This window comes from Mauremys reevesii, linkage group 21, assembly GCF_016161935.1.
Source record: "Mauremys reevesii isolate NIE-2019 linkage group 21, ASM1616193v1, whole genome shotgun sequence".
Lineage (NCBI taxonomy): Eukaryota > Metazoa > Chordata > Testudines > Geoemydidae > Mauremys > Mauremys reevesii.
This window is the reverse complement of record NC_052643.1, coordinates 17,599,306-17,617,553: the sequence shown is the minus strand read 5'-3', so window position 1 is coordinate 17,617,553 and position 18,248 is coordinate 17,599,306. Positions and strand designations below refer to the sequence as shown.

Genomic DNA, 18,248 nt, shown 5'->3' with positions numbered 1-18,248 from the left:
AATGTTTTCCTGGTTTTTTTCATTGAAATATTGATGAGTTTTTGAATAATAGTTTAAAAATTAAACTGATGCTAAATTGGTTAAAAAGGGGGAGGAGGGCAAAAATCTCATGTATTCTCCTCCTTTTTCCCAGTTTTGTCATCAAAATGTGAAATTTTGATTATTTTTTCATCTATATTTTGACATCCAAAAAAGTTGGCCAGGTCTAATATGCACTTCTGTTGTGAATTTAAAATTAGCTTTCTGCAAATGCTGGCACATGAAACTCTGACATCCTCTTTCTACGAGCATCCATGCCAGGAAAACTGAATTGCAGAAAGTGGGCAGACGAGAGCCACCCGCATGTCCAAAGCAAACTCATTTATGAATTTGAGTAAATATTCTCCCAGAATGTTTTGCAGTATTTGTCCAGCTCTAAGAAATACCAGTCCCCTTCAAGAAGTCGTTGGGCACCTAGAAACAGAGGCATCCAAAATCACTAGTGATTTGAGAAATTCTTGCCTTGTAATACATATTTTAATGGCATGTGGAAGTATATATCTCTGCTACAGGGCTGACAAAAACACTTCCTCTAAGAACGTTACAAACATTTTCAACCGTTTCATTTTTGAAAGACTCTAACAATACCCAATTGTGATTTGTGTTCAAAAACATCTCAGTGGAGAAGGGGTGTATATTCTAACTACACAGGACATAAGATGAGCCTTCTCAATCCTGTTTAATAAGGGGATTCCTGATTATCAGACTTTTCAATATATTTCTAGTGTCAATATCTTATTTTATCCAATCACGTGAGGAGAATACTGGGATCACCTGCAGGAAATTACACTATATGACAGATAAGCTTTGAAGCTATTAGACAATATAGTTGCTGGGGGGGAAAAGACTACAGTAAACGAGAACTGTGTAGGAGAGAAGCAGAGTTACGCTGCATTTTTTCAGATTACCCACGAGTGCAATAGCATTATTACATCCAGAAAAACTGACCTCAAAGTGGACAATTTCTCTTGGAAAATAGGTAAAGGCAGGAATGCCTGAAGCTAAGAACTAACCTATTTTACTATATGCATAGCTGATGTTGAGGAATAAATGAGAGCAAATTAGGCTAGAGGAGCGTATGGGCACTCTAGGGGATATGGTGAATGTAAAACTGGATGCATTCAAGAGGCTCAGAAGATGCATTCAGTCCCTAGAGCTGTAGAAAAGGTCAGAAAATATAATTATTATATGCTGAGCCAGTCTTGTGTTTAAAGGAATAGCTTAGGTTCAGACAGTAACTCAGCAATAAAGTCATTCTATTCAGGGCAGGGTGCATTACCCTTGTGGGGAAACCCAGAGCAGTAGAATAAATTACTCTGACCTCGCTAGAAGATGCCACTGTTGAGCACCTGAACTAAGAGTGTGCAATATCATACTTTGCCAGTGTGAAGTCCAAGGGGTATTATGAAGTGAAGCTGAATCACTTAGCTCTGGCAATATGCAAACTTCCCGGATTTAGGGGCCTTAAAATGAGATACAGTTGTGTAGCCTGCATTTTGATATAAGACTCTGGGGGTGTGAGTGCACTGACTAGCAGTAGTCATAGACTGCCACCTCTCTTTCTCTCACCACAGTGCTTAGCTGACACATTAGTGGTGGGGGTGTTTTTTCAGGTGCCCATGTGGTGGGCACCAGCTACCCATGTGGTGGGCACCAGCTGGTTTGTTTTCCATTCTTGCAAACACGGCTTGATAGTGCAAGGTTGGGCATCATACCAAATTCTAAGTTCTAAATAAAAAGACAGACTTCAAAGAGAGTTGAGGGCCCTTCTTTGACAATCTCATCCTAAACAAAATATTTTTAATTTTTCTGCAACTCTCTGGGGCTCATTCCCATGACACCTGAGCATTTATTGATTTTTTTTTAATTCTTTGCAATTCAAAGGAATCCCTTCCCTCCCTCCTCATCCCCAGTCTACCCCTCCGCACACTCCAGCACCAGCACCAACACTCAGGCCAAGCAGATTTACAATGGTCCTTACCAATTTTTTAAAACAAGAGTTGTTATCAGAGCAGCTATGACCATGATGAGGGACACTGTGATTGTGATGATCTGATGGACTGCCAGACCTGCGAAGAAAAATCAACAGAGAGTGGAGATAGGAAACAAAAGGAATCCAGGATAATAACGAGCAAAAACCCAAACTGCAGTTGAATTACTTGGTAAAACTTCAAGCTCTGCTCAAGTCAAGACTTCCAAGCTCGGTGAAGCAGATGCAGAGCCAGCAACAAGGCTACAATTCCACCCAGGTTCTGTGGGGATGACACAAGAGTGCGAAGCCTGAGAAGGGTGTACAGGCTGGGGACCCCAAAATGGTGGCTCTGTAGCTCACTGTGTCCCTGTGTGCTTGGACCTGAGTCTGCACTGGCCACCTCTCCCTTAGCAAGCACAGCAGCTTCCCATTGCTCCTTCCACCAGTCACCTTGCTAGGGAAGGTCCCTGCAACCCTCCAGATGCTGCCCTATCTGCCGTTTAGACTCCAGGGGCTCCTGGCACTGCCGCTTCCCCGTCTTTCCTAACAGGCTCCTAGGGCTACAAGGCTCCCACGACCTCGGCTTCCCTTTCCTCCAATCACCCTTTCAGGATTTTTACTGTTGCTTCTCCAGGACCCTGCTGCTCTCGCTCTGCTCCCAGCAGCTCAAGAGATTGTGACTCACTCTGTGGTATCCCAAGCAGCTCGGAGCCCCCGCACTGCTGTCCCCCTTGTCCCTAACTGAGTGCCACTGCCTGCTCCCTGCTCCAGCACGACAGAGTGGCCTAAGCCCTGGGCTTGGCACCGCATTCATAAACGCGCAGGGCGGGGTTCTGTAATTCATGGGGAATGAAAGAGTTTATTTGATTGAAACTGACTGGCTGGGATTCAAACCCTCTAGAGATCCTGAGTCCGGCTCTGGTATGAACTACATCACAGGGAGGCTGTAGGGGTGTTTCCTGACACCAGCATGGGAGTATGACAGTATGTAATTCAGTTAGACGGGGAATATGAATGAAATTTACACGCACCACCAATCGCTGCTGCCTTCCCCCCCAAAAAACCCTAATAACCGTTGGGTGACACTGAGAAATAACCCTGTCCCTGTAAAGCCTGCTTCGTCCACTGAGGTCACCCTGAGGTCTCAGAATTCTGAGGTCTCAGAATTTGCTGCGTGTATCAACCCTTGGGGGATAACATGAGATATTAATTCTCTCCCTGCTCCTGCCAGCTCCTCTTCCCATTCCTCACAGTCCTTTAGGGCCAGATGGGGATACCTTTATTGCTGTGGAATGGGAAACAGCCCTACTGAAGTCACAGCATGAGCTGCGACTCCACAGCAGAGGATCACAGTCTGGCCCAAGTATTTTGCATAAATAATGATTTTTAATAACCTTCTTTTGATGAGGTTGGTTTAGCTGAAAAGTGCTGGACTGACCCCTTGGGCATCAAAGCCCTCCCAAGAGACTGCTAGTGCAAGGACAGTGGCCACACAATATACCTCAGCCTTGCCATGCCAGACCGAGCGAAAACGCAGCCCCATTCTATCTCCTGAGTGCCCACTGCAGCGTTAGCTCCTGACACCTATCCCCTAAAAACGAGAGCAAGACTCAGTCACTCTCCCAAATCATTTCACTCGGGGCCAGCAAGCTGCCATCAGACAGCAGCAACTTAATTTTCTGTCTTGCATTATATAAAATAATCTTTAAACCAGGCTTCTTATTTTCTATCCCCTCAACTATGTTCCTTGTCAGCCTGAATTAGGCATGAAGAACTGAAGAAACATAAAGACATATACCCTCTGGAGGAAAGAAGGAAACTTTGGTACAGCTTTGTAGCGAGAATGGGATTAACCATAGATAGTAATTACAGTACTAAGTGTTATCACTTAGAAGGTCAGATGGGCTCATTTTCTCCTAATTCACCTTACACGGGGTATAATTTTGGCTTGTGCATCATTCCTAATGAGTCGTTTGAAAACAAAAGCATCTCAGTGTACAGTAGGTTTGTGGCTTTGTGCATGTGTTACAGTTGCAATTTTGCAATGAAATGATTTTGCTGGCTGCCGCCCAAGGACGCTGTCTTTCGCAAACAGATGTTAGGACTCCAGTGAATATTATCCTGGTGTATGAGACTTGTAATAAATAAATAAATGCAAGCGTGGCACTGAAAGCAGCAAACGTATGTATGTGTACAATCCACTGGTTTGATTGTTTCCATGTCTTGAAGCTCCGTGTCAAGGGATTCCCAACCTGCTCCCTGGGAGTACATCCCACATTCAGAAAGAAGATCTCATACAATGGGCACATCTCATTGTCACCGCTTCAGCTGAAGTCACCGTACTACTATGACAATTTACCCCAGCTTCAGATCTAGCCCAAAGCATCCTCTGTTGGATTAATGAAATACTCCGAAGCAAAATTTCCCGTAGTCTGAGTTTCACGGTCTGTAGTGAAAGAGGCAGGGGGACTGACTAGTTAGGAAGGGCTTGTCTACACGTGGGAATTGATCGGCATGGTTATTGCGGAATAGGCGTGCCGGACTAGCCCCTTGTGTGAAGCGCACTAATTATTCCAGAACAGACTGTCCATAAGAGAACCTTTACCTTCTCCCCCATGCTGGCCATGTGTCAGATGCAGCCAAGGTTCTGCCTGTTCCTTGCCCCTCTCCAACCATTCTCTACTTCCCTGCTCTAGGAAGGGAATAAACAGGGGCTCTCATTCCCTTCTGTTCTGTATAGTCCGCATCACAATCTAGCCCTGTATTTATTGCTTTACCCTTTAATCAAATACAAAGCCTTCAGTTCCCCTTTAAATTCACCCCACCCCTTCCCTGTTTATCAATGTGTCTCATCAGGATTTATGACTCTCATTACTACTAGTGTGACATGGCTAGTATCTTCCCCTGTCAGAGGCTGACAGCTCCGCCTGAAAGGGACGGCCCCTACACGCACCAGCCAGGAGATGTGCTCTAGAAGCTAATTGACAGCTGAGACCCCCCTGGATGATGGCACTGATAGACCACCAAGAGAAGTCAGACACAGAGATGAGTATCTGGAGATGTTTCTATGTGCTACTGGCTTTCACCTTAACTCAGAGTTGTTGCCCGCACATATTCAAAGTCCTGCTAATTTCCCAGAAATGTCACTGAAATTTGTTTCTGACCTGAAGAAGAGTGAAAGACATGGACCAATACCTGACAGCTGAAGTCTACTGTGACATCTGTTAGTTTCCAAGCAGAGGGAAAACGCCCTTCACACGTCACTCAGGGAGAGAGATGTCACGACAGAGAACAGCCATTATGTAGCTTGTTTCCTTCCAGATTCTGCAACCCTTATTCACACTGATTAGTTCTTCCCTAGGAGGTCAATGGGATTACTCACTTACCTCACAACTGTAGAGAGCCACATTTCCAAAGGCCCCTCTGATAGATACATCCTTCTCTCTTCCACTCTTTTAGCCTGGAGACTCAAGATTACCCATGTGCACTGAAGACCCAGGATCAGATCTTCCGCTGATGTAAATAGGCATAGCTCCATAGTAGTGAATGGAAGGATGCTGATTTACGTCTGCTGAGGATCTGGCCCTCCAGATTCTGTCTATCCACATATCTGTCTGCCTCCATATTTATGCTTTGCTGATCTGAGCACCGGTGCTCCATGTACACTACTCACTATTATTTATTTTTCATAACTCAAGTTTAAACTGCAGCAGCCTCACTTTCCATCTGGCAGCCTCCTGGAGGAGGTGGACTTTTACTCAACATTGCAGTAAAGGGATAAAATATTGAAGCTGTTTATAGCATGTTGAAAACATCAGGGAGAAGTGACATCTTTTTAAGAAGTGGTGCAGACTTCTGTGCCAAGATGCATACCAAGTATAAATCAAACACTCAGAAATGTGAACTCTGGCAGTTTAATACAATAACACCAAGGTCACCTTTAACAAGCCGGATTTACCAACACTTTCACTGCCGAGTGCTTGGGTAATGATAGCTTGCAATGGACTGGATACTTCCCCCCGCCCCAAAAGTTGGTTTGTTAGATATGACAGAGCAGAAGTACCGCTTAGAACCATAGGATGCAGCCAGCTCTGGTGAGTACCCTGCTAGGACCAGGCATCTGGAAGGGAGCTGTGGCACAGAGGCCCATTGATGGTTAACTATTCTGTCAGAAAAAACAACAAGGACTCTTTGTGGTACCTTAGAGACTAACAAATTTATTTGAGCATAAGTTTTTGTGGGCTATAACCCAGTTCCTCAGATGCATGGATGAAGTGGGTTTTAGCCCACGAAAGCTTATGCCCAAATAAATTTGTGTCTGTATCAGCAAAAACAATGAAGAATCCTTGTGGCACCTCACAGACTAACCCGGCTACCCCTCTGAAACCTATACTGTCAGCAACTCTTGTCAGACCTCTTTGTTTTGAAGATACCTGGCCCCCTCAGTAACCCAGCGTGAGAGCTAGTAGGCTAATGCTTCCCCTCCTTTGAATGCAACCCTCGCATTTAGAAGAATATCTACCAAAAAGCCAGTCACATGGACGTGAATGAAACACGGGGAGTTTTTCAGGAGAAACATCCTGTAGAGTTTGCTGTTAATGCGCTGATGGTCATTGCAGCATCAACGCTTAGGAAGATATGGGTGAAAGCAAAACGATGGTGCACAAAAAGCCTTGAGCTGGAAGGAGGAACTTGGTGTCCATTAGTGCTTCTGGTGGCCGTGTCAGCAGAGGAACCTATGCTGCAGATTCAGGTTTAGACAATGCTAGGAGGAGGTTTATTCAGGCACAGTGCTCGCCAGTCCCTGCCAGAAGGAACTACCCGTACTCCCAAGGAGCCATGGCCGGGGAGGCGTGAGGGGAAGAGGTGGAAGACACAGACATGAAGATCTAAACAAGACATCACATCCAGATTCACTAACTTAACCCTGGGAGGCTGACTGAGAACAAGGGCTAGCCAGGGCCAAGTACCTACCACACACACACACACACACACACACACACACACACACACACACACACACGTAATCTCAGCCTACTCTGATCTGCAGAGCTGACGCAATGGCTATCAGCTGCGTTGGGGAAAATGTCCCTTCACAGGCGGAGATGCTTATAAGAGAAACTCCGGAAAGCTGGAAAGTTCCTAGGGTACATCAGACGAACTCATCCCCCTGTGGACACTGCAGCCATGGTCAATCTCTAGGCCATTCTTACTAGGTGCCGGTGAAGGTGACTAGGGTGTCCGACTGGTCCTACTGTTCCATTATTACTATATTAGTGCCTGGGCCCCAACTGAAATGGGGGCCGTATTGTGTTAGGTGCTGCACATACACACAGCACAAGTCAGTCCTGGCTCCGAAGGCCTGAGAGTCTAAAAGACAAAGGAGGAGAGGGGGAACAGACACCCAGAAGTGAAGCGATTTGTCCAAGGGCAGTTAATGTAGCTAGCCACAGACCCCAGTTGTCCCCGCTGCCTCTCAGTTGTTGCTGTTTAATATTCCTTATAACAAGTAAACAATTAAATTCCATTTCCAGATTTTAAGATGCCAGGACTGTCCCAGTCGCCCGCACAGCCACTTCTGGTTTCCATCAAACTTTTACTGTCAGGCATTATTATTCCAACATATTTAGTAGTTCTTTGTATTCCTCCGTGATTGCACATTGTGTCTTAATGTGGCTGAGAATCAGTTGTCATGCACATAATGAAAAATTATACGTGGAATAATGGCTGGGGACAGATGGATCAGCAAGTTATAAATCAATCAATAGGATCCCCCCCCCCCGATGCTGTATTGTTGTGGTTTGTAATAAAATCAAACCCTGCAGACTGATGTGTAACTTGATAATCCCTCTGCCTCGAGCCATTGTTTCTTTAATAGTGCACAATACAATGTACTAGTGCCATAGAGAGAAAACACATTTTAAATTAAAATTACAATTACATTAGCATCTACATATCTATATCTTGCTTCAGGGAGATGTATCTATCTATATCCATATCTAGATCTCCCTGAAGCAAGAAGAGAAGGGTTAAACTCAGCCCTGGAATGAGTAATTTTTATTAACTTCTCCTCAGGAGGGTGGAGAGGTGGGGGATGTGTTTAAATGATTGAGAAAAGGTGCATTAAAAGAGACTCGTTTTGTGAACACAAAAAATATTTTATGGGGCTCACAGACCTGCCAAATCCATGGAGCTTGCCTGGTTCTGGTAATAAAAGGTGAACAAAACGAATCACCAGAGGTGCTGAGAACGTGTGTCACCCAATCCCTACGCACCATCCCCTCAAACCAGGCCCACTCCTTCCTGTTTGAAACCATGCTCAGCGTGCCCTGCAGCTGCTCCCAGTTCGGTCTGTGCTAACCACACCGTGCTCTCTGTCCACAAGGATTGAGTCAGTCTAGGGCTGCCTGGACTGCAGGCACCAGCAACAAGTTCTCTCTGCTTGGGCGAGAGGCGCCATTCCAAACACACATTCATACATCCCCTATCTCATGCTGCAGGAGCCCTCCAAGAGCCTGAGATGACCCAGGTGCCTCTTAGCCATTCAGGGTAGAGAACCTTTCCAAGCCTGCCTCTCCTCAGGCCTGCTGTCAAGGACCTTGGGCCCTGAGGAAGTGTGAGATGTTTCTATAGAAACAACCTCCCCATACCTCACTGTCCTCTTCCCCCAGCCACCAGCGCCTGCTTGTGTTATGACCAACTCCCTTTCTTCCTCCCTGCTGATCAGGACAGTGTCTCTGCAAGAGGAAACCTTTCTCCTCTCCCTTCAGTGTGTCAGAATCTCCTGAAGAATTTGGTCATCTTCATTCTTACGCTGTTTTGTGTTTCTGGCTCTGTTCTGGTGCCAGTGACCCTCTCTTCAGGAGCATTCTCCAGAGCAGCCAGTTGTGGGGCCTGCCTCATGGCCCCATAATCCAAAGCAGTCACTCTGCACCAACGACCCACTGCAGCTCCCATAGTGCACCATCGGTTCTCAGCTGACAGGCCACCTAATGAGCAAAACTGGTGGAGTTTGGGCTTTAGTTTTCCTTCTCTTACTGACCTCAGGGTGTATGTAGGTAAAATGTCTCCTCTGCCAGCACACAGCCGGAGAAGGCTCAATCTACTCAAAGTGCTAATGCTGTGAGACAGTCAGCAGGGATTGAGAACTGGAGGAGGCGGAAACCGACTGCAGTGCTGACATTTTGAAAGCACTCAGGGATTAGCAGCTTGCTTTCCACATTGCCCCAGTCTTGTCATTTGCAGAAATATCAGATGTCAGGATTTCAGTCACCAGCTGAGACTTGCAGCATTAAAAACAATAAAAGCAAAGAGGGAGCTGGTACACAGAAAGAAACACACACTCAGCATTTGCCAGCATCTTAGGGGCATGGGAGTGAAAGACTGATGAGGAGAACTTGAAGCAGGAGTGGAATTTCAGAATGTCTTAAAAAGGGACAGGAGACCATTGGGGAGGGGGAGGAGGAGGGACGGGGCAGATGTCACTGGTGATAAAGTCATAGCTGGTGAGGGGGACAGTACATTTTATAGAGGCACAGTAAAGTGAAATGACTTCCTCATGGTCACAAAGAGTCAAGACGAGAACCAACGTCCCTTGACTCCCAGTCCTGTGCTCTAACCACTAGACAAGGCTTCCTCCCCTTAGCATCCCCACTTCTTTGTCATTAGATGATCAAACCCCACAGGGGATATTTTCGGTCTAGCTTAGCTCATGGCTCCTTCCAATGCATGTTTAGATTGGCTAGATATTTTTGGCAGGAGGCAGGGAGGTTAGATGCACAGACTCCTTTCAGCAACAAAGACTGTCACAGTCCTAAACAAAGCTAAGTGCTAGCCACAATGACTAAGAACGATCCATTTTGCTAACAACGCCTCCTCACTCTAAGCACCAAATTCAGAAAGCAGACCCCTTCCCGTTCCACCTCGACAGGAGAATGACGCACAGGCTGTTGGGTCCAGCAGCTCGGGGACCTGGCGATCAGATACAAGGCTTGTTATTAGTCAGGAGCAGCTAAAAATCATTATTGTCTGAAGAAGGTGCTCAGTGACCTATGTGAAATGGTTTGGTATCACTGTCTCACTCTAATTCCTAATGAACTGATGTCCTCAGCATGGCATCCCCAGGCAGCGACAGCTGCTCTTTCGGGAAGTCTCAGCTCTGAGGTGGAGGACAGCATGGGCCGTGGAGGACACATTTCCCTCTGCGCTCTAGAAGAGACCCTGTCCGGGGCCCGTGGAGGCCACGTTGGCAGAGAGGCAGAAGAGTGGGTCTGGGCAGCTCGCAGTGCTCTTTACATCTCCTGTGGACAAACGGGAGAGTTTGGCTTTCTGTGAGCAGCGCCTCTCTCCAGCTCTGACTCACTTCAAATTATGGGCAGTGAAATGCTCAAGAATGTACATATTTCCAATTTTCAAGGTTTTCCCCCCTTCTCAATCATGGGTGAATTGCCTCATCTCCCCCCACTCCTAACGGCAGGGGTGGCAGTTGGCCAGTGCACCAGCAAAGTCTTTGTGGTGAGAAATGGAAGAGATGGAGGTGAGACAAGGGTATTTTTTGTCCCCAAGCTCACGCATCAATTCTGCAGATGACCCATTTCTTTCATTTACTCTCAGTTACATTTCAGTTTTTCAAGCAAACTATACCACGGCTCTGCTTGTGGAGAACGGCTGCCCATCGGAGGGTCAGTGGCTCCAAAGGGTAATACACTCGCCATCTCCATCAAATGACCCTAGTTTGTAATGATGGAAAGACGACTTTCCCAGTACAAGGGGCATCTCTGCATTACCAACAGGCAAAGAGCACTCAAGCATTATTATTATTATTATTATTAATATTATATTATTCTTCATGTACTTGGTTGACTCCTATTGACATTGCTTTCCTTCATGGAGTGCTCCTCCATTCTTTGTTCCCACCGCCAACTCGCACTGAATGCAATGGGATCTGCAAGTGCTCAGCTATTAGGGAATAAAGCCATATCTGATGTGCCCCAGATAACACAACCAGGCAACAGCAGAGCTGTGAATGGGAGTCAGGAGTCCTGACTGCTAGATCGCAGTCCCAGCCAGCAGACAAGCCGCCCTCACTGCTTCTTTATCACCGAAGTAGCTGGCTCCTTTTGCTTGGTTATAAGGTGAATAACTCTTCTGCGCAGGCCCTTGCTTTTTACCAATCAGTTAGCCCTGGTGAATGACAGGCAGCAGCTATGTCAAATCATCAGGTCTAATTTACTCATAAAGTGAGACTAGGGGTGGGGAGTGAAGAGGAAACAGCGAAACCTCATCTGTGTCCGGTTAAATGCTTCCAAACAAGAGCATGGCTGGGTCCAGCTGACTATCTCCAGTGCCCCCTGAGTCCACTGTGGCTTTAATGCAGCCAGGCAGCAGGAGGAAGATAGTTATCTCAGTGTTTCATTAAAATCTCTATGGAGCAGGGAAAGTTTGGTGAAATTGCTCTGTTACTTTGAAAGGGGGAGGTAGGGAACAAGTGCAGAAGCTAAATCTCAATCGCCTTCCCATGGGGTTCTGCAGGGATTTCTGAAAGGTTTCCTGGTGGGCAATGCTATTAAGTGAAATAGCAGCCACTGTGTTTACACCGCCAGCTTCCATTTGATTAAAAACCGTAAAAGATAAAGAGACACATAAAATAAAGCCCAAGCAACAAGACATTCGATGTCTTGGCTGCACACTCGGTCAGCATCTTCAGGTGCAAATTCCTACAGGGAACCCTCATCATCTAGCAGGCCATTTACTAGCAGCAAAAAGCTGCAGAGGGACAGAGAAGGGCAGGATGCTCTTTAGGCAGGATGTCAAGATGGGCAGTCATATCAGGGCATGGATTCTGCCTGGTGGCATGGAACTTGGTCATTCATCCAGCCGTCAGAGGAATGCCAGAGGTATCGGCTCAGCAGAGCTCCTGGAAAGCAAGGGCAGAGGAGGTGAAGGGAGGGGACCTAACCCTAAATATCAACAGAGGTGTCTCGAGATCTCAAAGCTGCCATGACGACTATGGGAATGACCCACAAGGGTTTTGACTCATAGACGTGCATTGGGTCTCCGGTTTTGTGTCTGTAGGAATGAAATACGTATCTTCCCACACTGAGTTAGGGCCATTTTTGCTCAGAGAAGTACTGGAGGTTCTTGGGGAAGTTCTACACTAGAACCTACCAGCTGGAGCCATGTCTTTCTTGGCCAGTGGAATCTATTGGGAAGACATTTGGTCCATGGTTGGTGGAGACTGTCCTTGCCTCCCCCACATACCCTAACCAGAGAGATTATCTGTATCATGAGAGAAGCTTTCGAGCCAGGCCCTGACAACTGCTCATGTATTGCTCTGTCTCCAACCTTCCTTTCGTGATGGAGAAGAGGTGATGGGGCTTTCACTCTTTGACCTCTTCCAATGGGACAAGGGAGTTCCAGAAAGTCCAGCAGTAATTGAATGTCCTTGTGACATCTGGAGCGCCGGACACTCCAGTCTTAACCAAAACCCTCGGAAGTTATTGAGATCCTGTCCACTCAATGTGCCTGGATCAGGCCCTTGGGGCGCGGGTGGGCTTCTATAGCAACCTTGACTCATAAATGCCACGTAACAGTTTTGTGACAATGGAATGAAGGCAGAGTACAGAATGGGGCCCCACTAGCTACCCTAGGAGAGAGACTGGCAGGTGCAAAAGGGTCATCTATAGCAGTGGTTCTCAAACTAGTGCCGCCGCTTGTTCAGGGAAAGCCCCGTCGGGCTGGGCCAGTTTGTTTACCTGCCGCATCCACAGGTTCGGCTGATCACGGCTCCCACTGGCCGCGGTTTGCCATACCAGGCCAATGAGGGCTGCGGGAAGGGCGGCCAGCACGTCCTTTGATCCGTGCCGCTTCCCGCAGCCCCCATTGGCCTGGAGCGGCGAACCACAGCCAGTGGGAGCCGCGATCGGCCGAACCTGCGGACGCGGCAGGTAAACAAACTGGCCCGGCCCGCCAGGGGCTTTCCCTGAACAAGCAGCAGCCCTGTTCTGTACTAACCCTGCCCAGAGTATGCTCTCAATAGAGCAGGTGGTATTGCAGATCGGATGACCAAACGGACTGGCTCCCCACACCAAAGAGGCACTGTCTAATATGCCTCAATAAATGTTCATGTCGAAGCACAGATGCCACACACGTCCCAAGGTCAGAAGCAATACAAATCCTAGCAGCTGTAAAGTGCAATCAATCTAACTGTATCACACAAAATACCTGGACCTGCTCCCAGTGGGACACTGCTGCAAAAAAATAAAAAAAAGGAATGAATTCTACAAATATACTAGAACACGTTAGTGCTGGACTCTCTGAAAGGCCAGGAGCTTCGACAACAGGCCCTGCTGCAAGGTTGGGGAGTAGGGAAGAGATGGTGGAAATGCAGGTGGCTCTGCACCACTGAGGAGCTGTGACTACCCAAGCAGAAGGCACAGAGAGCAGGTTTGAAGAAGGGCTGGGTAACTTTAGATCCGTAGAATAAGAGGAGTTGCCATATGTGCTAGGATTAGAGCTGGGTGAAATTTTTCAGCCAAAACTTTTTGCAGTGAAAAATGCATATTTGGTGACACCAAAACATTTTATAAATTAATGTCTGTTTCATCAAACTATTTTGGTTGGGGGGAAAATCCGGGGAAAAAATCCAAACATTTTAATTTTTATTAAAGACACAAGCAAATCATTTCAAAATGGTCAAAATCAAAATGAAACATTTTGTCTAACACAAAACTAAAATTTGTTTTTACTTTTTAGATTTGCTATAAATTTGGGGGGAAAATATTTTTGGTTCAGCCTGAAATAATTTTTTTCCTGATTTTTTCAGAACTGCTAGTCAACCAGAAAACTCTGCTGTTCACTCTGTTCTAGCTAGGACAAATGGAAATCAAGTCTTATGTTTCAGGATACAAGATGTTCACTACAGGGCTCAGGAAGGATCCTTCCCCCCTCATGTACAACTCTGCATAGACGGGTAGGTGAATTTCAAGAGGCAGTGTAATTACGTAAGCCAGAATCCTGGCCAGGACAGCAAAGTCAATACTACAGGGCAGTGGAAATGCTGTAGTTTGATTCTCAGGGAATGGAAGCAACCATCACTTAGAGTTTTGAATCTGACAAACTTAAATCTCCAAGAGTATCTTCCCCTTCCCCATTTGCATTCTGAGCTATCCTCTTCCTGCCCCGTGTCCTGACAACACAAGATTGTTGTGTTGCTGTAGGTATGGAATTGCTGTAGGCTACCACAGCTCAGTGATGCTGTAGACTAAAGTCATGTAACTACCAATTCATAAATACAAAACTAATGCAAACCAGGTGTCAAAAACACTGCAAAGAAATAAAGATGTGACAGCACTGACTGGCATCTGCTTGTCCTTTTGGAAGGAGGAGAGGCTAATAGGGAAGGTGTACTTTCTCTTATTTGCTGAATTAGGGTGACCAGATGTCCCATTTTTAAAGGGACAATCCTGTTTTTTGGGACTTTTTCTTATATAGGCACCTATTTCCTCTCCCCCCCGCCCTTCGGCCCGTTTTTTCACAGTTGCTATCTGGTCACCCTATGCTGAATGCAGCATCCTTTCCCGCATGCCCTCAAAGCAGTACATGGTACCATGTAAAGGAAACAAAATGCAATATACAAAGCCTGATATAAGAGCTTGGGGCATTTCCTCACAGCCACAGTGGACATGGTGTGTGAGAGAGAGAAGTCCAAGGAGAGCAAATCTAGCTATAGGATCTGGGTGGAGGAAGGGAATATGGAGTGTAAAATCAATAGCTGATCAAATGAAACAACCCTTCTTTTTTTAGTGAAAGAAGTAAAATGTTTCACTCTGAATGTTAGTAGCTGTGAGTCCGTAACTTTAAATAAATAAATAAGAAAACGGAGTGCCCTCGAAATTAAACTTCTGGAGCAAAAGAAGGAAAATAATTGAAAAGGGGAATTATTGTGAGTCATGTGTATTAGTTAATCTTCTTAGCTTGCCTCTCATTTGGCTTTTCCAACTCTACCGCACATGCCAGTCCAAAGAGTGACATCTCTCACTCAGTCCAAAGAGAGACCCTTGTTAATTTGCTGTGCCCTGCACCACAAGCAGCTCTGGCTGATCAATTAGTTCTTGTGCCAAAGGGTCAATCTTATTTTACGCAGCATCAGATGTGTTCACTAGAAAGGAACCTCCATGAAGAAATGAGTCTTCAGTCAAGGCAAATGATTTAACTGCCTCATGACAACCTGAATGCTAATGAGTGAGGCAAAGCAGGTAAGGAAAATGGGACCTACTAGTTAGAGCAGCGGGGTTAGGGGGACAATGTCTGGGAATCAGGATTCCTGGATTACTTTCCCAGCTCTGGGAGAGAGTTTGTTCTATTGGTTGGAGCAGAGGCCTGGGAGTCAGGACTCATGGGTTCTATTCTTGGTTCTTGGAGGGAGCGTGGTCTAGCGATTAGAACAAGGATGAAGGCCCAAAATTCCTGGATTCTGTTCCCAGCTCTGTTGCTGACTCCCCGTGATTTAAGCTCTGTGCCTTGTTTTACCCACCTCTGAAATGGGTATAATTACATCTGTCTGACAAAACTGCTGTGAAGCTTAATTAGATAAAGTTTCTAAAGCACTTTTATACCCTTGAACAAAAAGTACTACATGCATGCTAAGTGTTGTCAGGATTTAAATGTAATGCACTGCCTAAGGGAATCATCTACAATTATTGCAAATAGCAATCCAATTCTTTTTGCTAACTTTTCAAGACAGAATGCCCTGATGCAATCGAGGGGGAATATAACAATCTATAAATTCACAAAGTCCCCGTGATGGAGACTGACAGGGGAATGTTTCCTTTTCTGGCATTACAGTACATTACTGCTCTGTTATTTGGTAAGAAGTGGTAAGAAGCATTATTTTTTTCTAGTGCTGAATAATCTTGTTGAAAATTCATCAGCACAAAGACTCAAACAACTTCCAAAGGTCTGTGCCGTGGATAAAGTTGACAGGCTTAATACATACACGTGATGCATCCTTAGCTATGTCACAAGGTGATCTGTACTGTGTGTTGTAGGGGCAGAAGCTGAAGTCTATAATAGTTACAGGAGAGTTTCCATTATTTTCTGATTCCTTGTCACTCTTACAGAAGAGTCTGATTGAAATACGGCGCATCAGTCAGAATGCTTAAATAAAGTCCAGAAATTCCTAAATTTATTATAGCTGCCTTACAAATATTTTCATTAGTAAGGAACACAATCCCGAAAGGAGGCCATGAACAAACTGATAAAATGACAGGGGAGAAATCCTGGCCCCACTCAGGTCAACAGGAGTTTTGCCAGATTTCACCCAGTATGTTTTCTTCTACATAAAGATCACATTTTCCAAACCTTACCTAATCTGCTGTGAGCTGAGCTGAGGCTGAGCTAGCTAGTATCTGGCTGGACAGTAACTAAGGACACCATGAAATCCACTTTTCATTTAAATGACGAATGGAAAAACCAGACACCGGGAAGTGGATCCCTAACAGTCATCCCAGTAAATCAGAGTTCCCAGTGCGCTAGGTGCTGAACACATACATAGTAAGAGACCTCCCTGCTCTGAACTGCTCAGTGGCTAAACAGACAAGACAGACAATCTTACCCAAGAACTTGCCCAAGGGAAACTGTGGCACTTAGAAATTGAACCCAACTCTCTTGACTTCCAATCCAGGGCCTTAACCATGAAACAATCCTTCCCCTCTAGAGCTGGTGAATAATAACAACCCCTGTTGTTATCAGTATATTTCTAATCTTATCCGAAATAATAATAATGGAACATCATCCAATGTGTCATTCTAGTCTTGCATCGTAAGGAGCCATGAATTCCCTTCTCTGGGGTCCTCCTGTACAGAGATATTATCTTTAAACAAGCCCCTTCATTTACTTATTCTTTCAGCAAAGATTGTCAGTTTGAATCTCTGCAGGCAAAGCCCCAACAGCTGAGTTGGAAATGGCAAGATATTACTCTGTACATCATCCAGTAGCCTCCAGCCAGCTGTGCACTAAACCTTGAGCCATCAGAGAGCATTATTACATAAGCAGCTCAGATATTTGCAGCAAGGTACTTCAGACTGGATTAAACTGTTTCACTCTGTGAAACAGTTTTATGTTGGCTTCAAGCATTAAGAAGAGCCATGTGACACAATCAATATTGACTTTTCAAATTTTTGCATGTGGAAACTGAAGATTTTTTGGTGAGCTTTGCTCAGCTTGGTCAAGGTCAATCTTTGGAAATTTTCCCTCAGCCAGCAGAGTTGTGCACAGGAGAGAATGAATGAATTTCCCCCCTACAGCAAAATGTACCTTTGCACAGGTTTGCCTGAAATGCAGATTTGCCATTTACTAGGCAAATAAACAGGGTTTGTTTTCACACTGAATGATAGATTTTAGTCTGTCAAAGGCTATTTTCATTTTTTGTTGAAAATGACAAAAAAATGTGAAACTGTCAAATTTTTTCTGTTCTGCAAATATAGTAAAATTAGTATTTTCCCCCACTGCTGCTGCACATATTTCCTCTAGTTCCCGTTTGTAAGTCCCATACGTTGCCCTGTACATGAACCTCATCAAAACAGAACTTGCTACTTAAACACCTCTTGAAGCTGACACCTTCCTAAACTTCAAATGATAAACTGTGATCGACTTTGATTATGCAAACCTGTCCAGAATACTTAGGGTATGACCCAAAGGCCAGTGACGTCAGTAGGAGATTTCCCATTGGTTTTGATAGGGTTTGGATCAAGCCATTAGTTTGGTAAGGAAAAGAAGTCAGATGAGAGATGGGAGGGGTATAAAATAATTAATCATGTGGCCGATCAAGGACTCCTGTGTAAACAGGAACCATATGAAAGGCATTATCTTTCTGCACATAATAATAAATAATATTTAGCTCCAATACAGCACTTTTCATTGGTACATCTCAAAGCGCTAAAAATGTTCCATTTTATAGATGGGAAAACTGAGGCACACAGCCATGAAGTGACTTTCACAAGGTCACCCAGCAGGTCAGTGGCAGAACTGGGAATATAACTCAAATTTCCTGGGTCCCAGTCCAGTACTCGAGCCATTAGGCCGTATGGTCTCTCAAAGTGTGTGACCTATGGAACTCTCTGCTGCATGATAGTACTGAGGCAAATAGCTCAGCAAAATTAAAAACAACTCACTGGAACTGTATGTGAAAAATAATGTCTGCAGTGAATCTAATTATGAAAATAATACTGGGATTATT

General features: G+C 45.3%; 1 protein-coding gene across 3 annotated transcripts in view; it reads right to left on the bottom strand.

The window, feature by feature from the left end:
* The window catches only part of AJAP1 (adherens junctions associated protein 1), a 102,433-nt gene that overhangs the window by 14,898 nt on the left and 69,287 nt on the right, over positions 1-18,248 (bottom strand). For all 3 annotated transcript variants that reach the window (XM_039508636.1, XM_039508637.1, XM_039508635.1), the window contains exon 3: positions 2,021-2,108. In XM_039508636.1, the coding sequence (XP_039364570.1) occupies positions 2,021-2,108 (88 nt within the window). The remainder of the gene's footprint in view (positions 1-2,020; positions 2,109-18,248) is intronic.